The 25,320-nt window shown below is 38.2% G+C and overlaps 2 protein-coding genes across 2 annotated transcripts in view; one reads left to right on the top strand and one right to left on the bottom strand.

Annotated features, from left to right (window-relative positions):
- Positions 1 to 290: 290 nt before the first annotated feature.
- fgl2a (fibrinogen-like 2a) lies at positions 291 to 8,759 on the bottom strand. The gene is made up of 5 exons (XM_079262924.1): positions 7,975 to 8,759; positions 7,123 to 7,327; positions 2,749 to 2,968; positions 970 to 1,140; positions 291 to 891 (listed from the first exon to the last, which is right to left on the bottom strand). The coding sequence occupies exons 1-5, from the start codon at positions 8,575 to 8,577 to the stop codon at positions 576 to 578; spliced, it is 1,515 nt and encodes a 504-aa protein (XP_079119050.1). The 5' UTR covers positions 8,578 to 8,759; the 3' UTR covers positions 291 to 575.
- A 3,940-nt stretch (positions 8,760 to 12,699) lies between these two features.
- ccdc146 (coiled-coil domain containing 146) overlaps positions 12,700 to 25,320 on the top strand; it is a gene marked incomplete at both ends in the record, with an annotated part of 36,744 nt that continues 24,123 nt past the window's right edge. Inside the window, 15 exons of the mRNA XM_079263130.1 lie at positions 12,700 to 12,708; positions 12,882 to 12,964; positions 13,806 to 14,021; positions 16,750 to 16,807; positions 18,016 to 18,098; positions 18,513 to 18,606; positions 18,712 to 18,785; positions 19,645 to 19,872; positions 20,033 to 20,122; positions 21,152 to 21,248; positions 22,256 to 22,348; positions 22,734 to 22,901; positions 23,126 to 23,214; positions 23,818 to 23,982; positions 24,923 to 24,998. Of these exons, the coding sequence (XP_079119256.1) occupies positions 12,700 to 12,708; positions 12,882 to 12,964; positions 13,806 to 14,021; positions 16,750 to 16,807; positions 18,016 to 18,098; positions 18,513 to 18,606; positions 18,712 to 18,785; positions 19,645 to 19,872; positions 20,033 to 20,122; positions 21,152 to 21,248; positions 22,256 to 22,348; positions 22,734 to 22,901; positions 23,126 to 23,214; positions 23,818 to 23,982; positions 24,923 to 24,998 (1,623 nt within the window). The remainder of the gene's footprint in view (positions 12,709 to 12,881; positions 12,965 to 13,805; positions 14,022 to 16,749; positions 16,808 to 18,015; positions 18,099 to 18,512; positions 18,607 to 18,711; positions 18,786 to 19,644; positions 19,873 to 20,032; positions 20,123 to 21,151; positions 21,249 to 22,255; positions 22,349 to 22,733; positions 22,902 to 23,125; positions 23,215 to 23,817; positions 23,983 to 24,922; positions 24,999 to 25,320) is intronic.

Below are 25,320 nucleotides of genomic sequence, written 5' to 3'. Positions count from 1 at the left end.
TTCAACTCAATTAAATGAAAAAACAGTGTCTTATATTACTAAATTATATTTTTGCCAATTGTTTTTGTTATTGTTCATTTTTTAAGTCTCCAGTTATTTTATTGACTGTTGTAAATTCAGCCTTTTCTTTAATAAAAGGGTATGAATACATATGAGCACAACTGTATATATCTGTGCTATATATATATATATATATATATATATATATATATATATATATATATATATATATATATATATATATATATAATATACATTGACTTTTGTTCACATCATTGTCTTTTATTGGCACTATTGTAATCAAACATTTTGAAGGCCACACTCACAAGGGTGGAAAGAGTAATAGCACAGAAATGTTTTTCACAATAATTTTGTTGTTTTGTTAGTACTGCATTCAAACTGTCTACAGGGCTTATAGCCTTTTTTTTTTTATTTTTTTTATTATTTTGGTGTACACATATGCATGAGTGCAAGACTACAGGAAAATGTATGACACTTCATGTAAGCTTTCTTCCATTTGCTTTGCATTTTTATCCTTGGATGTCTCACCACTCTCAAAATATTTGCCTGTCTTCTTAAGGAGCATAGTTTTTGGGCCGTATCATCATCTTGACAGTTTTAAAAGCCTGCCTGTAGTTGGTTGGGTAGTACTCTGTCGTCATGTTGTGCCATGTTCCCCAGAAGATCCCATTACGAACTCCCTTGTACCTCTTGTGGTAGTACTTCCCGTTGAGGTTTGCGGACATGCAGGCATCAAACCACCAGCCAGAGCTGTAGTAGGCACCGCAGTTTCCAGAAGGGTACATGTCGTTGTCGCGGTCAGGGGTGGAGAAGAACTTCTGGTCATGGTTAAAATGCTTATTGAAACTGATGGCATTCCCAGCAGTCCCACTGCAATGAGACATTGATAAATTAGATGTGTTCAGATTTGACTTGTATTAGCCGCATACATGTAAACTAATACTGTACCTGTATCCACTGACAGACAGGCGGTAGCGTAAGTATTCGTTAGCCACATAGAACTCGTCATACTTTGCATATTCCCGGGCACCCTCAAAGTCCTCCAGATCTATACGGAGAATCATGTCTTTGGCTTTTGTCAGCAAGTGGATGTAGTCATTGCCAAGCCAGAATTCACCTCTGCAGGATAGAAGATAGATAAATAAGGGGAGAACCAAACAAGGCATGAATAAGTTAATTTAATGGCACAGTTGTGTTTAAAAGTAGTCACAGCTACCCGGACAAAATGTGATTATCCTCACATGTGGGAGGAAAAGGAATGAGGTGCAAGGGGAGGGAAGTTTGACGGTGAAGAATGGATAAGAGAAGGCATTATCATTTTAGTGGTAGGGAATGCTAAAGTTGCAGGTATGTCTATCAAGACGTTTCCATGGTTGTTTCTCACAAGGAAAAGTAGAAACGATAGGAAAAAAACAAGAGATTAAAGATATTTCGAATGAATTCAAAGTCATAACAGAAACAAGCCTTTATTGTTGTTGGAGCATCAGCAGAGGTTAATAATAACTGGTTTAAATACAGTGTGAAACCAGTTTAAATTAATCCGGTTTACTCCAGTTGGAAGCTTTTTGTGTGCTAATCAGTCAGCGTTAGTGGGAACAGGCGGTGAACAATCTGTGATATTAAGAACAGGTGTACATTGTTATTATAGGTTCTGAAGCGACCTGGACACTTTGAAGGTGTTATTAGGGGACAGAAGAACTTGGAGTAAATTATTTTCTGCAAAAACTGCTCCATTGGTTAGTTTACACAACTGCTTGTAGATAATATGTCATTTCTACAATGAACAGCAAGAACTTAGAGTTTTCTTTTTTCATTAAAAAAATATATATATATTAAAGGCTTGTGTCAGTGAAGCTTAACCTGAGCAAATGGTACTTTCCAATTAGATGTGGATGAGAAAATCTTATAAAGCTGACCCACACTTTTAGAGTGCCAGTGATGTTATGACTGCTCTTTTGTTTTTAGCTGCAACTCCCATACAAGAGTTTACCTTTACGTTGTCTGTAAAGGCTGTTATACATCCCCGTTTTGAATGAAAGGACTTAATGAGTCTTGCAAACCAAAGATGACAAATGCTCTGAAAAACTCCACAAACAAGCAGAGCTAAGTTGAGTCGCAGACTGCAGCATGAGCCCCTGAGACTGCAGTATTTTACAAAATTCAATCTAATTCTGCAGAAATAACTGTCAACCTAACCTTTTGTTTCAAAACATTAGCTTCCCTCACAGCTTGGAGAATAATTGCTTTATCTAGCATTAATGTTGCCGCACAGATTATTTGCCCTTATGCAGACATAAAAACAATTCAACCCCAACAGAGCCATTCTTTTGCTTTGAATTAAATAGTTTTTTGATGAAATTTTGGGTTTTGTGTAACATCTGTGTTGCCCTAATAATGGGACACCCGGGTGATTTAATACTGTACTTCTAAGAAGTTGAGGAGTTGAGGTTCATAAAACTTTGGATTATACAAAGCCAATAATCTATGTCGGTTGCATCTTTTATTAGAGCTTCCCTCCTAACTTAAATTCCTGCATTTATAGTGTAGATTTTCTGTTGTTGTCTAGACTAAAGTAAGTTGGCTTTGACCATACAAATGGGGTTATTTCTTAAACTTTCAGCAGCGCTGCATGCAGCTTGCTAGAGGTCTAAAGCATAACCTCTTTTTATTGACTCCACTTTTTTCGACTTGCATTTAAGGTCGTGTGGAAAGCTTTACGAAACATACCTGAGGTTCCCAAAGCCCTTTTTATACTCCTCCCAGGTACGATTGAAGCTGACAGACCCATCAACACGTTGCTGTATCACAGTCCAGCCACCTCCAAAGGACTCCATGTCGCAGAAAACCTCAAAAGTCCCATTGCGAGGATCAGGGGTCACACGATACACACCGTTCTTTCTCACCTCCAATACGTTGTAGTCTGAGCAGTCCTGAGGCGCTAAAATAACTGTTGGATGGCAGCAAGATGGACAGAAAAGAGTGTGGGATATTACTGGAAAGTATTCAGTTATCTTTTACTTTGGTCTACCTTTTTTTCTTTCTGTGCCCATTCAAGAGACTAATAGAAAAAGTCCCTGAGGCCAAGGAAGGCTTAAGAAGTGAAAAATTACCAAAGTAAGTGAGGAAGTTGCAATCATGTTTTAATTTCCAGGGCATGCATTAAAGCTCAGTTAATCACCCTGTGACTTAATAAAACAATTCATTTAAGGATCAAATCAGAGTTCAGTTTGTCAAACATAGAATCATTTGTCACTGAAGATAATTTCTTTGTAGACATAATATTGAGAATCAGGGATAAGACATGATATACTGCAAAGCCGTTGTATCCAACTTCCTTGTGTGGCACTGCATGCCAACAATTCAATCAGGTCCAGTGGCTTCTGTCAGTCAGCTTTTGAGAATTGAATAGGACAGACTTGTCAAAATGTGGGAAATTGTAAAACTGATTTAGAGAGGTTTGTAGGTTGAAACCCTACCTGACATTGGGCAGGAAACATGTGGACCCTTTTTAACTTTAAGTAGTATTTTTTAAAGGGAGGTGTTGGTTATAACAGAGCTGCACTGTAAGGGACAGACCACAGGTATAAGGGAAGGGGATGTAGATTGAATGATGTAGTAATATGCTATCATGGTGTTTCTAGACGCTTTAACTCACTGCATATTGTCTCCACGTTACACAAAATACTTTAGGTGCATGGCCGCAGATCGCTTTTATATCTATATGGGTCTGGCGCATATCTTTTGTCACATTAATAGCTCTGGCAGCCTCTGGCATTTGAAGTGTTGACCTGTAAATTTTTTCAGTGTTCCACTCACAATAAGTGTCTAACTGCACTTTCTCCACTTCACTTCTTCCTCCCTATTTGTCCTCATCCATCTGACCGGGTGGTCAGTGTCCTTAGACGGGCAAGAGCCATCCCTAGCCCAGCAATTCTGGCACTGTGCCTGGCCTAAATATCTCTAATAACTATACTTGCAGTGTCTGAAAGACTGTCTGGTTGGTTGTTTTTCTTATGATTGAGTAAAATTGGGGGTAAATTGGTCTGAGGTTCTTGCCAAAAAAAGGGGAAAAAATGGCAGCAGTCATTTCTGTAAATTTCTCAAAATTACACATCAGAATGACAAAAGCTATTTAAAGACAATGCCCTCTAGCGGCTGTGCATATTACAAAGAGAGCCTATTTTTCCTTTTTAACGCAGATTTTTGTAAGATTGTACCAAAGTCAGTAAATCAATACTGTTGAATGGATTTGTAAGATAAAAACTTTACAGAATATGCTTTTCGTCACCAATAAATTTATTTTGTATTTGCATGTTTTAAATTGACCTCTCACCCAATGATTGCTGGGATAGGCTCCAGCTTCCTGCGACCCTGAATTGGACTAAGCGGTTAAGAAAATGGATGGATGGATAGATATTTTAAACTGGGGACTATACATTTATTCCCTGACTTGAAAAGGTACATGTTATCAGAATGTACTTTATACTCTAGTGTGAACTTCAAGTTTCTATTCATACAATCAAATATAATTTTAAGATATTGTTGAACAGTCTGCTGCAGCTGATTGCTTTCTGCCTTCCTGCCAACTGACATTTTTGACAAGTGAGCTTAAGCTGACGACTCTGACAAGCTTGTCAAAGATAAACTGAAGACTTGACTGCTTCAGAACCACAAGGCCAATGTCGCCACAGACCACATGCATGATTATCAAAAAAAGAGACAAATGCTGTCAAGACACTTGGCTTTGACACAAGGAAGAAAATGTCCCATATGTTGACAGTGATAGTATAGTCTTTCCCTTCAAAACACTAAAAATGAAGTACCGCAGCTTGCTTTGATGGACAGAAACTCATCAATGAGGAAATATCACATTTGTAGACAGGCACTTGAAAACACAAGACTGCGCTGCCTCTTCTTTTTTTATTTGATTTTTTAAAAAATATCATTCATCTAAAATGCTTAACAGTAACACGAATTGCTGCCTGCTCGCCTCAAAACTCAAATTTAAAGATCAGTGCTGGCAGCAACAATGAAAATTGGCAGAAATGAAGGAAAGAAATAAATGTTTACAACACTTTGTCAAGATGCTTTTATGGCTGAAAGATTCTATGAGTCCTGCTTGATAGTGACATTGTGATCCTGTGCTGGCTTCAAATGTTTCATCGCTGTTGGTGGGCAACGTCTCCAGCTGATGTATTGGTATGTACCAGTGATCTGCATCAGCACAGGTAACATACATTAACAAAACACATTTCCTGCATGTAATCTCTGAGTGTTCAGCTGAGACTGGTTTACCTGACTTTGTTTGGAGGATAACAATATAAACTTAGTGTGTACAATTTAACAACTGTTTAATGGGCTATTGTTTGGCCTCTGGATAGTTTATTCAAAAATCACATAACGCATTCGAGCATGATAAATAATTTGTACAAAATAAGTGGAAAGGTATTTTCTATAGTGGTTCTGTATAAGTAAGAAGAAGAATATAAATTGTGATTAGCATGGGACTGTTTGTTTACTAAACATGTCAAATTTTCATAGTTTTTCTGACCTTAAATGGGATATAATTACAACTTTTTTCTGTGAAACATTGGTTTTATCTCAATATATCGGCCAATTTCCTTTGTACCAGCAGTCCCTTATCTCCCACTTTTCAGATTGACCTCATACACCAAGTTCTTTATTTAAAGCAGAATTATTATAGAGTTTTTGATCTGAAGATGTAGAAAGACTAGAGAAGCTGACCCTGTGTGCCATCTGTGACAAGTGCGGTGTCAGGAGAGCTGCCTACTTTGATACATGTGTTATTGGCAAGAGATAATGAGCCAGCCTTTATATGCAGAATTAGAGCATGACCTCGAATGGAAGAGAAATGGGAGGAGAGGCATTGGGAGGTCGACTGGAAAGACAAGTAAAAAGATACAGAAGTCTGAGAAGTGAAAGTGAACTTGAGAGAGGTGTGGCTGCTGAAGATAAATGCATGAGTGGGAAACGCATTAGGAATTGAAGGAAAGTTTAGAAGAAGAGAAAGGAAAGGGATTCCCTTCACACCACTGTCCCAGCTAATCTACTTAGAAATAAGCTCACAACTGTTTTTCACATGAAAGCCCCAACATAGTGTCACATTCACTATATTGGGGAATATTATTCATTTCTGCTGTGCTCCAGTTCAAGAAAACCTTTACTTCAATGCAAAATGAGATGTTTATTATGCTAAGCTAGTTTGCAATCCTGCTGATAGATTTATTTCTTTCATCATTAGATTCCATAATGTATTATTATTTTTTTGATATTGCATCAAGCTACCAGGTATCTGCCTCCCTATTTGGAAGTTTTTGCAATCAGAGAATGACGGGTCAAATTGCTCAACTCGTGTCCTGCATGATTTCAGCTCACAGCTATTTAACACTAAACAGACTGTTCGAGTGTTATGCTTTAGAGGGTACAGAGACACACCCCGGTCAGTAAAACAGAGGAAATTTTCATTTCTTATGTATAGATCATCCTTGCTGTGCATGTTATTGGCCATATTGGTAATGGAAAAGGCATGTCACAACAAACCAGTGCATGGAGTTGACAAGGTCATTGTTACTCTGAAACATTTCAGTTCCCATTTCTCAGAAAAAGTGGGCTCGTAAAAATTAAGGTGGCCATGCAGAATCTGATTGTGTGTGTGTGTGTGTGTGTGTGTGTGTGTGTGTGTGTGTGTGTGTGTGTGTGTGTGGTTTAAGAGATTTGTAAGTTTCTGCCCACTCAGAGATGATTGTGTTTAAGATTTCACATCCATGCCACCCAAACTGCTTGACTTATTTTGGTGCTGGGGTTTACATCAGTGGTCGGTTTACAGGAAAAGAAAGTTGCATAAGCGGAACCAGAAAAAGGGGAGGATTCTATGAAACTGAAAACTGATTTAAATATAATTTACCACATTTGCAAACATTGTATTGTAACTAAAAACTCATAGCTGGTTTAAAGAAACAAAAGGGGGTTGCTTGTAAAGGTTGTGCTATAAAAACTGAACACAAAAAAAGGGACAAAATCACAAGGGGAATAAAAATATTGGCAAGGAGTGCTACCTAACATTATTAAAAGCAAGCTTACATTGAGGACTGTTCTGTACAGGACATTGTGTGACACAGTCGGGGTTGAGCTTGTTGACTGTTCCGGTGATGTTCTCCACTTGTCTGTCCACCATAGCCTTAATGTTGTCCACGTTGAGCAGGTTAAGCCCCTCCAGACGACCCTGCAGAGCTGAGATCTGGCTTCTGGCATTGCGCAGGCTGGCTGACATCCTATTCAGCTTCACCTGAGGTAGGCCAGAGCATGAGCAGAGGAAATCATTTTTGGCACAGATAGGTGGATCACTGAAGGCTTCTTTATTGTTTCAGTTGCCAATTTGGATTTTAACATAGAAACGGCATCTGCACGATGGTTGGCTGTCTGCCAAAGTGGCTGTGCGAGTCAACAAGCTTTACCATACAGCCAAAATTTACAGCCATTTGGCTGGTGTCTGATACTGATTCCCCACCCAGTTTAGGGTACCAGGAATTTTCCCTTGTGGATTGGTGCCAGGTCAGACTTTACAGGTCTTTTAAAATCTGCTCTGTTTACACCTCAGCTGGCTGAATTTTACTGAGGAAATTAAAGGTGACATTGTAAATAAATGGTTCATCAGCTACATTTTATGTCCACTTGTTTAGATCATTGTCTCTAATGTTCTCAAATGACAAACAATGACATTGGCTCACAGGTGCATGATTTTACTGGAAGTACTGTAAATGGTGCACTGCTGTTATTGCATTGTTCCCACAGTCCTCAAAACTATTTTTATATGTGGCACTCACCTATATACTATACAACATACATATTCAGACAAAGACAACAAAGAATGTGTCTAACTTTTAATTTGCAAGCAAGCAAATAAGTTTTCTTCATTTAATAAATTTTTTTTACCTGCATTTCCTGCATACTGCTTGGACTTGATGTAATTTTCCCAAAATTAGAACTATGTCCCAGTCCAGTACCATCCACAGCAGCTCCAGGAGTCATCCCGTCTCCCCTCTCCTCAGGGCTGGACCCACCTTGCACCTCCTGTGCTGTCAGGTCCAGTCTCACACGTTCCCCAGCATCCCTGTTTGCCTGTCCCTGGTCCGCTTGCTGAAATCCAAAAGCCCCATTTTCCTGTGTCCCACGGCAGTCCTGGCACCTGCTTTTCAGCTTGTTTACCACTTCCTTCAGGCTCTGCAGCTCCTTCATAGTCTTCTCCAGCAGTCTGAACTGCTTGGGCAGCTGGATGGTTAGGGGAGGCAGGGTGAGCTGGTAGGGACAGTCCTCTCCATCCTCTGCCCCTACCCCAGAGCTGCCACAGTGGCCCGAGGGTCTCAGTTTTACGGGGCAAACGGTATGAGACCCAGACTCAGATCCCAGGTTGTAGGGTCCTCTAGTATCCCATCGCTGGTGAGAGTTGATGGAGAAGTCTGCTGCCCGACTGCTTCGCGGTACCAAGGTGGCTGTGAGCAGGAGACTGGCAAAGATGCAGAGTACTATCGTCTTCATTTTTTTTCTTTTTTTTTGTATCAAGGTTTGTAAAAGAGAAATGAGTGTATGGGTAAACAAAGAGTGTCAGTGACTGCCTCAGATATCTGAATGCTTCTAGTTGCGTGAGCTTGTGTGTCTGCAGATTCTAAGAGTGTGTCCCATGTCTTATCGGTTTAAAAGTGCTTGTATAAGTGTGTGCATCTATCTGAGTGAGTATGTTTGTGTGTGTGCGAATGAGAGCAGCCTGCAAGAGGAGTAGAGCGCAGGGGAACTGCTGCTGCCTCAGATAGCTGTGTCATTAATATCAGGATGAGGGAGGGAGGCAGAGAGAGGGATGAGAGAGAGAGAGAGAGAGAGAGTGCTGAGTTTGAGAGGACGGGAGGGGCAGTACTATTGCAAAACACATTATGAACAGCAATGTGAAAAAGTACTCTGGTGCAGAAAGATTACGTGTGGATGTAGTGGGGGGAAAGGATGGACAGAAAAGGTAAAGAGCGAGAAAAGATAAATCCTGTGCTTACTTCTGTCCTGCCTCTCTCTGAAGTCAGCTCATTTCCCAGAGGAACTAAATGACTCAGAGCAGAGGAACTATCCACTCAACTGACATTAGGTGATGTTCCTTCACGCTTTGTTGCTCTGTGGATTTGAGTGCCGGTTAGATTTAAAGGTGCTCCTGGTGAACCTATTCAGACTCCAAAGTCTCTCTGGATCACCTCCATAAATCTCAAGTCTAGGTTAGGTTGACGAGGACGCAATTACTGTAAAGTCCAACTTCAAACACATAAAATTACTGTAAAACAACTACAATCGGTTCCTCTATGTGTATGAAACATGCCTTGAATGTTGTAAAAACACAATGTCCAAAAATCAATCAGAAACTTAAGGAAAAATATTTTTTCATAGATAAGATATGTTGTATTCTAAAATATTTTATTCATTTATAATGCAAAGCCTTCATCTCGGGTAAAAGATGATCTTTGCGGTTTTATTAGTAATAACCACAATGTAATATGTGGTTGTTTTTTTTTTTTTTACGTGAACATGTTTTCAGAGTACAATAATGTGAAATTACATAGTTTAGCAATGAAAAGAGGTAAATGAAAAGAGCACCTGCATGACAGGAAAGTGGCTGTGACATTTGCAGAAAACTTTTGACCTACCTCTCCTGAAAGGAGACTGTGGCTGAGAGCATTTCTCAGATGGAATAACACACTAAATGCTGTCCTTAAGGGCACTATATGCCGCTTACTGAATTCTGGTCTCATGCTTACTGCTCTGAGTCTCTGGCAGCTGATAAAATTATACATTGCAGCCCTTGCAGTGTCCCCAGTGATGGATTTATGAATGGTTCGGTTTGTTTAAACACAAACATCGAAGCCTTTATTAAAAAACTATAAACATTGAACTTGTTTGTATTGTATAGTAATGCGGTATCTTGGTTTGTGGTCTGAGGATTTACCATAATTTGGCCCATACATTAGGCAATCTCACAAAGCATCTTATAGACATTATCTTGCAATAACAACTGCTGAAATGAATTCTGTAGCCTAACCACATCTCTGGGTGAATATTTCTCTACACGGAGTCATGTTGTGTCATAAGTTTATATTCATTATTGTAGCATAGATGATTTGTTTGTGGGCTGAAGCAGTTATTTCATTTTATTAAAAAATTCCTGATTGTCGTTTTTGTCATGAGACATAAGACATGTATAATATACACACCTGTTAAATCGCTTGCAAACAAAAACAGCTAATGGGCTGATCACTTGGCGGCAACTTAGTGCATTTAAACATGTAAACATGTAAACATAGTCAAAATGTCCTGCAGTGAGGAAGGATTTTCAGTGCCAGACAGGTTGACTGTGTATTTCACAAACTGCTGATCCACAAGGATTTTCATGGAGAACAATCTAGAATTTGCTGAGAATGATCCGAAAAGAGAAAAATGTCCAGCATCACTTGTCTAATGATAGGGACAGAATTAGCTGTAAATATGGAAGCATGGATCCATCCTGACATGACACACTTTGGAGCCATTGCACCAAATAAACAAGGTTTAAAATCCACAGCCTACCTGAATATGTTGCTGACCTTTTCTATCACTTTATGACCACAGTGTACCATCGTGTGATGGTTACAGCATGAGGAATAATGCACCATAACACAAAGCTCAAATCATCTCAAACTGGTTTATGGAACACGACAATGAGTTCACTGTACGCCAACAAACCAATAGAGCACCAATGTAGGATGTGGTGGAATGGTGTTGGTGGAGTCTCATCATGGATACATCTGAGGGGATTGTGTGATCCTATCATGTTAAAAACAAATGTAATGGGAAAAGGGGGTCCTAATTTATGTGTTAAAATTTCACATGCTCTTGAAATTTCTAGGGAAGTGTCATTTTCAGAATCAGCATTCTGTGGTGACTCAGCCTCCCTGGAAGAACACCCTAGAAGGGAAAATATTAGAGCACAAAACTTCCCCGAGCAAAGTAATTCAGTCTGGCTGTGGGCTCACCTCCAATTCAAACAGTCAATAGGAGGACATGAGGGTAGACGGAGAGACGGAGAGATAGTGGCTCTTTCCATCACCCAGTGGAATGCAGGGCTGCGCCTGGTCGCCATTGTCATTATTTTTCTCCCCGAGGGTGCAGAGTATTAAAGCCGAAGGCTTCTTTTTGATATACACGCTGCTGATTTTCCTAGAAAAGGTTTTAGTATTGTTCTGCTGTACAGATCACCTCCCTGCTTGCTTGGGTGTGAAGAAGATGGACAAGTGTGTGACTCCAAGTGTGTGTGCATAAATATCTTTTAGTAATTGCCTCTAGCTTCAGAGGTTGGTTTGCCACATGTGAGCCTCATGTAACCACTTCATAAATAGTTCCAATACCCTCTACTGTGGCAGATAAGTCTTGGCAGTAGAATAAGTGAGGCTGCCTGTCTCAGATAAATGTGGCTTGGAGTCACATCATCCATAAAGAATGCTTTCAAAACGTTGGTTGGCCTTCAATTATGTGTTGTTGTTTTCTTTTAATTTACACATGCTGCACTTTACAAAAAGCCCACATAACATTTTAAGATGTGAGCATTATACTGGTTATGGTAGTTCAACCTCTGGAGACTGCACTAAAAGAATCTGAACAAATCATATTAATGATCCACATCATTCATAACGTTCATATCTGTCCTTTCAGCCCGTGGAGCATGGCAAGGTGCTTGCAAGAGCTATAGACAACAGCCTGATGAAGAATATAAGGCGCTGGATCTAAGACAATTATCCATTCCTGCTGTTTGAAGTCAGGATGAGATATCAGCCATTGTGTGTATGTGTGTGTATGTGTGTGTGTAATCGTAATGTTTGTATGTGTTCATACCGTTAGATTACTTACTACACAGTCCGACCTCAGATATCCTGAGTGCTGCAGCTCTTTGATACAGACAAGGCTATCCCTCATTACTCGCCACTCCAGCAGCCTGGCTCTGAAGATAAGAAGGGAACAGCACCTGTCCTCTGTTTCTATCACCGTTATAGTCACACAGAGCTCCCAGGAGAGACATTTTACAACTCTCCCTTTTTGCGGCATGTTCGACCTGATATCTTTGTCTTTGCTGCATTTTGTTTTTCAGCTGCGTAGTTTTTAATCATGCAGGGGTAATGGTGCTTGTAATCTTGAACTGTGGGTACTTCTCATTATCTATGGGCTATGTTCAATAAATGGTCTTCTCCTTTTGAGATTGCAGTTAGCTAGATGTTGGTTTTTCTTCTCTGATCTTGATGAGCTTCTCTAAGTTTGCGATAGCGGCTTTAATGAGTTTATTCATCTCGGATTCTGTTCAATCCTTATTGCTGGCTTGAAGGAGGGCTTTGTTGAGGTTCATTCTGCATTGACAAGTCCTCATCGATATATGAAAAGACTTCACACAACAGTAACTGATATTTCTGCATGTTGCCGCTGAAGAAAAGGGCCGTTTTTGTTTTAAAAGTTTTATCGTTTATGAAAAAGGAAACTGAAGCTGATTCAGTTTTCAACTTTTTGAACTCAATATAACCTCTAAATGATGTTGTAGTTTTGAACAGTAAGCAGTTTTGTGTATCTGGTTCCCAGCAGTTTTTCTAATTCAATATTGCATCAAAAATGTCAGAGGTAACTTAACAATGAAGTATTCTATAAGATGTTTTTTTTATACTGGCAGCTCCAGCTTAGATCAAAGAATCTCCAATAATTCATTAATATCACATCAGTTTGTCTCCAAATCCATTCATTTCTCTTCTTTTTTGTTCATTTTCCAGTTTGGTTTCCTCTTCTTGTTTTTTTAGTTGTTGTCAGCAGGCAGAATCAGCCAAACCACAGTTGCCAAACTGAAAGCAAGCTACAAGCTACTCCATGACACCTTGAAGTGGTATGTTTTCGTGCTTCTTTAATAAAATGCATTTGAATCAATATCTGACTTCAAAGGTGACGAGTACTAAATGGCAAAATGCTTCCACCATATGTCCTTGAACAAGATTAGCTCCTTATGATGAGTTGATTCCACTTTCATGTGTGCTTTACATAATATAAATAAAGGACAGGAAAAGCCAAAGATAAAATTTAGATTACTCAAGTTTGAGTATGTTTCACCAATATAACAGTCCAGGTTGAAGGACTTGCTAATGAAAATAAAACGTTAATATTTTCATTCTTATTCAATCCTCAATCGATCAGTAATTATTCAAGTCACTGAGGCACATTTTAAAAAGTCAAATAAGCTTCTAAGACCTTCACCTTCTTGTGAAAGCAATCTTCCGGGAGATTCTAGTGAAAACTAGAAAATCGGTATATGCAAAATAAATTTAATTGCCTCTAATTGCTTACATTTATTCAGTCTATTATGCAAATCAGTAGCTACCATGCTTTTACATGCATAAAGAGTTGGATTGCAATCATTTGGAGATATGGTTTGCTGTATTAGTGAAGGTTTACATGAATTTGTCTTACAGGTGTGGTGCAGTGTCTCTGAGAGAAATCATGATGCATTTGACAAAACATTAATAAAACATGAAAACTTTCATTACAGCCAGGGGCAGAATATTTGACATGTTCTTACGTGGAAAACTGATGTAAAATTGAACTAATATTTACTTTTTTTTTATGGCCAAATTAAAGAAGAGCTCAGATATGCACTCAAGGCTTTAAGGATGAAGAAAAAAAAGGAATCTCCATAACACACAATGTACTTATACGATTGTGTTATCCACCAGTGTCCAGGATTCTGAGGTCCATCTTTTAGGAGAAGCAAAAAGGTGCCGGGCCGAGCTGGAAAGGCTTCAGACTGAGCTGCAGAATACAGAGCTGCAGAGTGCCTCTGAGGAGCCTGAAAGTGAGGTCAGCGAACTGAGGCGACAGCTCCTGCAGGCGTACAATAAACTGCAAGCTGCTGAGGAGAGAGAATACAAGACACAGCACAAGCTGACGTGGTGAGAGGCACATATGCATGCACATATGCACACTTCTGTTGCATTCACTGACGCTAAACGTTTCAGTTCAGTCAAGTTTCCTGTCAAATGTCAGATGACTCAGACGCAAACAGCATAAGCAGAAACGCAAAGGCAGATGTCACAGAACTGAGAGGGGAGTGAGGAAAAAGCAGAGAATAACAGAAGTGAAACCTGAGTGCTGAAGACAGGAATTATTTTTAGTTGAGAGAACTTATGTGAGGAGTAAGAAACACACACACACAAACATACAGAGTTTCAACTGTGGAGCAAAAGTTGAGGTGAGCTCCATGAGGTAGCATCTTTTTATTGACTTTCGATGGAGGTGAAGATGAAAGGGTGTTAGTGTTCGAATGCATGTGCATTGCTTTCTTCACTTTTATCTGGCTCACAGAGGCGTCAAAACAGAATTTAATTGTGCTTTCTCACTGTTTGCTTCATTTTCACATTTTTCTGTACATAATGGATGGAGCACTTATTAACTTTTTTTTTCTGTAGTGTACATCAGTCCTGTAGTGTTTTTTTTCCCCACCATCATTATTTCCTGCCTCTCCCATTAGTTTTTTTCTCTCTCATTGCGATCAATTTCCCTTTTTTTCTGCTGCAAGTTTCTGTTTTTCTTCCTCTAACTTACAAAGCTCCTCACCCAACAGGTAAAAAAAAAAACACATACACAAACAGAAGAGTTTGCTCCCTCTGGCATCTTTTCCCCTTTCTCTATACACAAATTTGATTCCTGATATGTGTCGGAAGGGAGGCTACTAAAATATTACAAGGCAACATCATAACCCAGTTGTTCCTGATCATTTTTCAAAATATGTTGCTTTTAACCATTAAAGAGCTAAACAAATTTAAGACCTCGACTTACAGGCTGCATCTGGTTGGATTTTTGGCATAACCCAGTTGTTTAGAAGAGCAAACTGTGTCACTTATGTGTATTCTGGGCTGAAACATATACTGTATGAAAATATAGGCTGGATCACCAGTTTGACATTTAAAGGTCATTGGTTGGTTTAAATGGGGAAAAAGTTTCTAAGTACATATCTGAGATTAAATGAAGTCTTTAAAAAGGTGTATTTAAGCAGAAAATTATAAAGATTATCAGATTTATCATCCGCTTCCCTGGTTAACTTAAGATTTTAAACTACTTGTATATATTATTACCTCCGCCAAGGAGGTTTTGTTTTACTCGACATTTATTTGTTCGTCTGTTTGTGATCACGATAACTCAAAAAGCTATGGAGAGATTATCATGAAATTTTAAGGAGTTGCTGAAAATGTGAAAAGGAAGAACTGATTTCATTTTGGTGGCAATCTGGATCACCATTCCGATCCAGGAACTTTGTAAAGGCCTTGGTGGAGGTTTGCGCTCTCTAAGTGCTTTTCTAGTTTACACTGATAACACATTGGCTGAGTCTGAAGAACCATTAAATGTCCCAGATGTAGGAAATGCTGGAAAAGTTCTTTTATTCTGTCTGAATAGCTGCTTAAACTAAAGGTGCCTTTTTTAGTGCTTTTTTCAGCTGCTGTCCAGAAGAGAAATAAATACAGTCATAAGAGAAAAACTGTTGCTGTAGTTTAGCTAATAAACACTTCATGCCCACATCATCTCTGCATTGCCTCAGCAACATTTAACCACTCGTTACACATAAAGTCTCCACTGTATGAAAAAGATATGATCTGTAGGATACAGTGGTTGTTAATGCAGACTCTGGGGTAGAAAGCTGCTGGTCCAGCACTAATTTAAAAATTAAATGATAAGCACTAGCAGAGAGCTCTGGGGATGCAGCAGTAAACAGCATAAACACCCTGGTTTGAGCATGTTGTTTATGACAGCTTTTTTTTGTCAGTGAACTCTTTATTGCTAACACCTTCTCGGCTCCTCAGATCACTCCTTTCCTATCACCCCCACTCTCCAGCCTTGTCTCCCCTCTTCCCGTCATCTCTGTTTGTTTTCCGATCAGTCTGCATATGACAAACAGATGCTCATTGTGCAAATAAGCTTCTTTTCTTTTTTTTTCAAATTACTGTGTCCTTCATCTTTAGCCAAATACATATGCAAGAATGCAGCGTGTTTTACAGTCACGCATTGTAGCTCTCGTGTGGTTTTCTCTGTATCAGTTAATACCCAATATATCAACTTGTCAGGAAGATTAATATAATTTGCTTTGTGAAATGTGCAGCTGTACAGTATGTGCTGCTGTAAGGTTTTTCATAATGACAGAGCTGACTTGAAATTATTTCTTCCAAACTTTAATCGACTGCTCAAAAAGCATCTGCTGCAGCGAGATGAAAAATTCACAAAAATTATGTTCTTATATGCCCATTCATAGAGTACGCTGTGAACCAAGATTTATGTGCTTGTATAGGTGAAGCTTGTACTACATATACAATGCTACTCCGTCTGTGGGATTGCTGGTGCAGCATAAAATCTGTTAAAGTTAAAGTTATTAAATCAACAGTACTGTAGCTATTTTAAGACATTAAAATCCTGATCATGCATTCTGTTGTTTTATTTGGGGTTTGGTACACTGGAAACTGCACATTAGTCAGATTCTTATAATGTAAATTCAGCTTACTGTTTGTGGATTCCTCTTTCAGTTGAATTGGGAAATGAAACCCATCACTTATTTCTCGTAATAACTTATTCATTTGTTCTTTTTCTCACTTTTCTACACTGCCTCATCTCCGTTCTCTTCTCACTGTGCAGTCTCTGGGAAGAGAAGCAGTATCTGGAGAAAGAAAATGAGATTCAAGCTAAACCTCCTGTAAGTTTATTGTTGCACCATCCTGGTCTGTTTACAGAGACATGGATTACCTCAGCAGAACCTTTCCTAAAGCGAAAACATTTTAATCTAATCTGTGATTTTAATTTGAAGACTTTAAGCATAAAAAGCAAGCATGAAGTTCAAGTTAAGAAACGCAGCAAAAAAAATTGTGTTTTTTTAGTTACAGATTTATTTTCAAGGGAAACAACAAATCCTCATTAACTGGCATTTCACATTATACTCAGGGCGTATTAACTAATTTAATCTCTGAGAATTCCAATATGATGCAGTGTAGCATGTCTAGTACTGGCAAAGCTGCACTACATTAGCTTTCAGAAGTTTTTCTGTAGAAAATCTGATTAGGAATTCAAGAATGAACCTTAGAACCTCTAGGTTAGTCCCAGAAAGCACTGCTATGCAAACCTCCCATCATTAGACTTTAATAAATGTGTTGCTTTTGCAGCCGAAGGCAACAGAAGCTTAAATTTTGAACTTTGAAAACCACATTGAACGGATTTAGGGGCTTACTTTAATAACCTTAATAAATGTTCCTGTAACTTCTGTATAACTGAGTGCAACTGCAGATTATTTCCACAAGCTGCCCGATGCTCATGAATTAGAGGCACACCGATGTCATTGAATATACTATCAAACATTGTAAGAGCCATATATATATTTTACGAAACAGAATCTGCATCCTCTAGTCGGAAAACTACGTACTCATAAGCAGACAAGGAAGTTTGCATTCTTGCAATTTATGTTGCACAAAATCAGAAATTCCTGTCAAACATGACAGATACACCATGTAATTCTTATGTTGCATTATAAATATTTGCGGGTATCTTCCAGTATTTAGTCCGTATTCTGTAGAAGATGTAAAAGTCATGGGATTCATAGGTCCAATCCAATCATTTTGTGCATTCAAAAAGACTTTGTTCAGAAATAAAGGACAATATTATGCGAAACATGAGTTATTTCACTGCCCCTCTGCATTAATTAAAGGATTTGTCAGGCTTTGCAACATGACTGTTTTAATCAGAGAATAATGGGTAATACTTGTTGGAAAATGTATTCATTTTTCATTTAGTAAATTGCTTTATAAATTTGATCCAAACTTGATGTTAAAATATGTTAAACATGAGCTTACCTAGATCATCACAACTGACCTGATACATATGATGTTGTGATATTTTTGGGGGGTCCTCTAGGAGCTGGAGAGCCAGACAATGGCATTACGCAATAGATATGAGGATCTGAGGAAAGAAGTGGCCGAGAGACAACTAAATGTCAGGTAATCAGTTATAAAGTTGTAACTTGGGGGTTACGTGGTGTTGTGCTGTTATCACAAAGCAAAACGTTGTGGGTATCATTTGACTGGAAAGCAACAGTCTTTCTGAGTTGTTGGGTTTTTTTTTTAAGCCCTTATGTTACCTCCAGAAGTAAAACAAAAGCTGTTGGGTTATTCAGTGATTCTGTATGGGATGTTGGAATACATGGTGTTACAGGTGTCATGACAACCCTTTACATGGTTAAATCAAGAATAAATTGATGTCTTTTCCTGGATTAACCAGCTGGTGATGTTTTTTGTGGTAAATTCTTAATTTCCATTGGAAAAGGAACTGCAGCTGATTTTTTTTTAAAGTGCTTTTAAGAAATTTGTTTCAAAGATTGTTGGATTTTTGTGTATATCCCATTGCATGCACAGAAGCCTGACGGAGGATGTGGAAGAACATGAAACACAGATATTGAAAGAACAGAAAGAGCTGGAAGACAAGAAAGAGATCATAGAACTAAAAGAGGTTTGTGTGTGTGTGTGTGCGCAGATGTCAGCGTTACATAAATAAAATAACAAATCATCTACTTTGTACAACTTTGTATCTTTGTCTCTGCATGATTGTTACAAGGCTGAGAAAGCCCAACTCATCACCACACACAACCAGCTTTCAAAGGAGAATGAAAGGAAACACTCTAAATGGGAGTGAGTATAATTAACCAGTTTGTCACTTTTCCATGTGAGGAGTGAGAACCTTCACATTAAGATAATGGTTTCCCAGTCAGACTGCTGTTGCGAGACAGAAGTGATGAACTTGATGCAAGATCAGATTTTCTATATTGTGAACCTATACTCTTTATTATGACAAGATTTTGGACATTTAGTTTCTTTTGCTCGGTGTGGCAATTATTGGTAAAACTTTTCACCCAGTTTGTTTAATTTAAACTGATTTTTTTCTTTGTTCATTTGTTCAGATTTCTCGTTGCGAACCGTCTTCCCAGTGCTCGTCTTTTAATGAGCACAATATTTAGCATTTTTGTGGAGTTGAATATTATGACCCAGCTACATGAAACATGGGTGTAATATTTGTTGCATCAGCAAAATAAGTTAATAATTCAAAAGTCTTGGTGCTCATAATTTAAACCATCAAAACCTAGCCTGTCTTGTTCACATCAGTACAGGTACAGTCATATGTTGTGTCAGGTTGTTGTGGCTACAGAGAAATTTTAACCCTGTGTTTCAAGCTTTGGTCATTCATTCTTGAATTTATGTGCCGCTGCAGGCTGACTTACTTGAGGTTTCACAGCAACTCCTTTTTATGTTTATTTTATATCAATATTTGGCTTGCAAGAAATGCAGTCTGTGTGAGTCTTATGAGCAATGACTTGTATTTTCTAATTCACAAAGCCCACAGATTCTGGGGGGGGAAAGTAAAAAATGGATGTGCATGCTGTTATTTCATTAGATATGCACTTTTGCTTGATTTATTGCAAACTTTCATCCTGTTTTATACGCAGATCCATTCTTTTCATCTGTTAATTTTTCTCTAACGTTAAATAAACAGAGCTGCAGTGAAGAAGATGGAGGCACTAAATATGGAGAGTTCCCAGATAGAGAAAGAAGTGAAGGTGGTGGATGAGCGTAACCAGTCCCTCAGGATGATGAGGGAGGAAATGGTCCAAGAGCTGGAGCGCGTGAAGACCCAAGTGGAGGCCTGTCAGAACAATCGTAGACAGCTACTGAAAGAGCAAAACTTCTGGAGGGAGGAGGAAGCTGAATTAATGGGACACAGGTACCCAAGTTTTTCCTTAGTTTGAAAATTCAAACAAGGCTGCATATGTTGTTTTAGGAAAATAATGTTTATGTTAAGTTAAAAATATAATGTTTGATGTCCTGGTTTAGAGCTGAGTGGGAGCTTTATTTTGTATTTCATTGTGTTTTTCCATCACCAGAGGCATCTTGGAAATGAAATTGCAGAACATCAAGAGTGACCAAAAGCACCTGTATGAGAGCAGATCTGTGCAGCTCAGGGAGACAAACAGGTATTAAATGTCTGACACATGGCCACATTACACTCATTAGTGGGAGTAAGTATGATTTACCAGTTTGTCATTTTTCCTTGTGAGGAGTAGGAAATGTGACAATAAGATAATGGTGTCCCAGTCAGACAAAACTGAGAGGAACATGCAGGATCAACTTCTATTCTGTGAACTTAAACTCTTTCTAAGAACAAGATTCTGGGTGTTTAATTTCTTTTGCTGAGTGTTTACTGAAATTAGAGCAATCTTTGCAAAACTTTTCACCCTGTTTGTTTTTTTCAAGCTCATTATTTTCTTTGTTCATTTGTTCAGATTTCTCGTTGCGAACCGTCTTCCCAGTGCTCGTCTTTTAATGAGCACTGTATTTAGCATTTTTGTGGAGATGAATATTATGACCCAGCTGAAATATGGGTGTAATATTTGTTGCATCAGCAAAAGATGCAGAAAAGTCTCATAATATAAGTCAGTAAAGCTGCCTTTGAAACATTTATACAAGTACAGTCATTTTGTGTCAGGTCTTTATGGGTTCAGAGAATTTTAAACCTTGGGTTTCGAGCTTTGATCATTAATTCTAGAAACACAGTGCTTTTCACAATGGCAGGGTTAAACAGGCAGGAACTAAGATGGACAGAAGTCGACAAAAGGCTCAATCATATAAGAAAAAAATCATGTGTTTGGTTAAACATTTCCATATATACATTTATTGTAGTAGAACTTAAAATAAAGATATAAACTTGTGAGACTTTCAAACTAATGTGTTGTCATATTACTGCAAGATTATTGCATACATGCACTCACGGCATGCATCACATTGAAACCTAAGATACAGTTTTGTGAAATAATACAACCATTTGAGTGCATGCTAATAAAACAGATAAAAAGCATTTTTGCTTTATTGGTTTGAACTATGTAACATGTTTGAAAGCCTTTCTGTTTGAGAGGCTTCCAGGCTCAGCACTGCATGGCTGTAGGGAAAATAATCTTTATGGTGGTGGTGATAAATATTTGAAAACTGCTTTTGTTTCTCCTCAGGCAGATGCAGGCCATGAAAAAGATGAAGCAGGCACTGACCATGGCCAGTGAGCAGCTGGCACACATGCAATCACTCTACAGCGAGCTGCAGGGACAGGTGATTTGTGAAGTGATGAAACATCTGCTTGAGGTGGTCTTGTGGTTTCTAGAACCAGGAAGTATTTTCAGCTTCTGTTCCACTCCTTGTGAGATGTTCAAATTTTATTTTATTTTATTTTGTTTTGTTTTGTTTTGTTTTGTTTTGTTTTGTTTTGTTATTTTATTTTACTTTATTTTATTTTATTTTTCACTGTTGTTGGTTATAAGTTGGGAAAATTTCCTAATGTCAATCAGCACCCTGTATTACACCACATTTTTTTATTCTTGATCTTCCTGCCATTTTCCTGACATGTACAGTTTTTAAAACAAGAACAGAAAAAGAGGAAAAGGGGACTCATCGGAAATGCATCAGCACATCTCATCAGTAATTAAAAATATGGAAGGAAATCACAATGACGCATTAGGGAAGTTGCACTTTGAGGAAACGATGCAAATAAAAACTGTTGCAACGTATAATTCATTCAATAATGACTCTCACATGAAAGGTTACTCATAAATTCGACTCTGACCGCTGTTTAGAGGAGTTTGTCGGTTTACCACAGAAATGCATCCCAGTTTAATTGAATTGCTTTACGATTGATGGGTTTAATATTTTTATTTTATACTCTTGTGTTTGAATTTTACGTTGCTTTGCAGCTGATATTTATTAAATGCTTTTTGTGGGTAAAATAAATTATTTTTCAAACTTGAGCTTGGTGTCACAGTATCCAAATGTATTTGTATCAAAGAGGCCTCAGGGACTCTGATTCACAATGTTAGTTTTGCAGTCAGTGTTTTAATATGGGTTTGGATATGCACTTGAACTGAATTGAATATAAAATATGGTTAGATTTACACTGTATCCTCATGGTTTTTCCTTCTTTATTATGTCGTCTGATGAACACACATTCTTTGGGCCTTTGCTACAATGCAGGACCATCTTAAAGCAGATGCCAGTTCTCACTGCATGATGAAAATTTGAACAGGCTTTTGATTTTGACTTTACTTTCTGTTCTGAATATTCAGCTAGATGCTGTTCCCACAAGAGAGGCAAGTATCCAGCAAAGGATGCTGCTCCAGAAAGAAGTGGATGCTCTGAAAGTCAGCTTTGAAAAACAGGTGGGAATATGTGGTCAGAACAACAAGAAGGTGATAAACCATATCTTGGTTTTGGTATGTTGTTGGAATTGTCTTTTTTTTTTTTTTTTTTTTTTTTTTTTTTCATATATTTTAAATTTTCTAGCATCTTTCCCAGAGGAGTGGATAAAATAAAATTCTCTATTGAAATTTTTTTCAGAGTTCCCCACAGAAAAATAATTTAATGATCCCTTTGAGGAGAAGCCTCTACTTTCTTTGCACAGAAATGTTTCTGTATTCAACGTCTGTCTGTCTTCCTTATTATGATGGACTAGGTCTGATTTTCTGCCCCATTATGCTGTCAGTAAATCCTCAGTTTCATCCAAATATTCATGAGGTTTTTCACTAAGAAATGTGTTCCCAATAGCTGTCAGTGGCTGAGGAGGAGAGCGAGAAGAGGCAGAAGTATGGGATGATTCAGGAGCTGCTGAGGGATTCAAACCAGCTCAGAGTAGAACTCCATAACCTCAGATGTCTGACACAGATCAAAGCAGAGGAAAGGGGCCAGAAGCATCGCGAACTGCTGAGGACTGAGGTGCCACACCAGCCCACACAGACACATTGAAAATAGATTTTGATGTCTTCATGGCTTCTTTGTTTATTTATTCAAAATGTCAAGAGGGACACCTGTGTGATATTGAAGAAAGTACGCCTGCAAGTGCACGTTGAAGGTTGACATTTTTGTGGGCACACACAGGCATATAAACGCACCCACGCAAAAGTGATGATGGTTTTTACCTTCCTTTAATCTACCCACAGCAACTGAAGCAGCACATCCAGCAGGAGCTCAGAGAAAAAGAACTGGTTGTCGTGGACCACCGTAAGCTCGATGCAACACTTCAGCACAGGTGCTGTTGTTTTTCTGTATTCAGACTGTGTGTCGTGATGAAAATAATGTTACAGAGAAAACAATGTCTTACTAATTGGTCACAGTTGAGTGTCCAGACACAGACTAATGCATACAGCAGCAACAGACGCTTTGGATACATTCATTAAGGTCACGGCAGCAGACTGCAATCTCATGCACTTGACATGGAACCAGTTTCCAAAAAGCAAAAAGACGGCAGGATGATAATTACACATTGTTTATCCTCTTGCTGTTTTTTTTTTTTTTTTATATGAATATTGTTTACTCCTCAGAAGATACATGGATTTTTCAATTTAATTTGAATGTTGTGCTACACTGCATCAGTCTTCAGTCATAACAAGTTTTTATTCACTGATCATTTGAAATCTAGATTATTAAACATTTTAAAAAATTAAATTAGATAGAAAATCCTTTGCTATTTAGATTATAAAGACAACTTTTTATGGTTTATATTCCCAACCTTTGTTTTTTTTTACAAGTAAACAGAGACCAAGCACAAAAAAGAAATCGCTGTCCTCATCAGTTTCATTTTTAAAGATATACAATTAATATCAACATCCTAAAATGTGTTTTTCCTCCTCAGGATATCTCAGTGTTCTAAGTTGTGCAACATGATTATAGAGGAGAAGAATAAGTATGTCAAACTGAAGGAGATCGCCTCTCAGATGATAACAGAGCTGATGGATGAGATTAAAGTCCTAGAAAACGAGATGGAAATCCAGCGCACAATTGCCATCAACAAAGAAAGGTTTGTTCAGGTGTTTGGTAGAGTGTGGGTTAGCGGTTAGCCGCCATTAGCGTAGGCATCCATAATAAGATGCTTTGAACTTGCCGTTACTGCAAAGCAAGATTGGAGGTTTATAAAATGAACTTCAGAATCAGCTTGAGATTTCCGGAATTATGATGCTGGGTTTTTGTTTTTTTTTACAAGGTTGTTTCACCATGACACCCTTTCCTTTTTTTCTAAGAGAGAGGAAAAATACATGTAAAAGCACCGCCCCCTGACCAATCAGTGACCTTAGAAGTGGAGAATGGAAGAGACATCTGTGGGTGGATGATAAGAGACTGTCCAAATCTCTGAGAGGAAAAGGCCAACTGCACTGTTTTTTTACTGATTTTCATGTTTGGAACAGATGTGTCATCAGAGGGGATTGCTCAAGTAGCCAAAAACATGTACTGCTTGTTTGTTCCTATGGACCTTTTACAGATTTTAAAAGAAACTTAAAGCAATATACTATATGTGCGTGCAGTGTATCAAACTTCCCAAACTCCATCATTTAAAAAAAGAGTTGCATCTGACATACTTAAACTGATTAATCTTTCTCATGTACCTTAAGAATACATCTGTAACACACTTATTTTCATAAAACACATCATGCTTTTTGACTTTTCACAGTGATTTTGATTGTTTATTAATTCTTGCATTCACATAATCTGACACTTTGACATATTTTTTCCCAGATTTGACTGCAACAGATTGCTTTTCAGCCTGTTACAAATTTCGATTTCAATTGTTCATTTCCAGTCAATTTTTACATGAGAGAGCACACAACATTGATTCAGCAGAACTGAGCTGAAAAAAAGAAACCTACACAAGCTTTGTCTAGCTCCAGGTCAGACGTTTGTTCATGCTTGTTGGAATCATCAGCAATGCAGTGTGTAATTATTCTTTTCCATGTCTATTCCAGATCTTTCACCAAGGCTCATATTAAAGTCTCTAATATCATCAAAATGAAAGAGAAACTGTGCAATGACATTTCCAAGGTGCATACACACAGAAACACTTCTGAAAATAGATCTTAGTTTTAACCTTTATCAACAATCTAACCCAAACAGAGAAACTGATTAAAATATGTTAGAAATATTCATGAATTTGTCCAGAGTAGACCAAAAGCAGATTCACAGCTATTAGTTTGTTGGTTTGACTGTGCAATAACTTTTAAACCTTGTTTTTGGACAGATGTGTAGAAAAGGGGAAGAAAACTCTCATCCATTATTTATCTTTGTGTCTTTCACAAGACACACAGCTCAGTTTACAAGAGTTTATGAACTAATGTACTGTTCTTTATCAGCTGCCTTCCAGTAG

The sequence above is a fragment of the Telmatherina bonti genome (genome assembly GCF_933228915.1).
Source record: "Telmatherina bonti genome assembly, chromosome: 23".
NCBI classification, from domain to species: domain Eukaryota; kingdom Metazoa; phylum Chordata; class Actinopteri; order Atheriniformes; family Telmatherinidae; genus Telmatherina; species Telmatherina bonti.
This window is presented reverse-complemented; position numbering and strand designations above follow the sequence as displayed.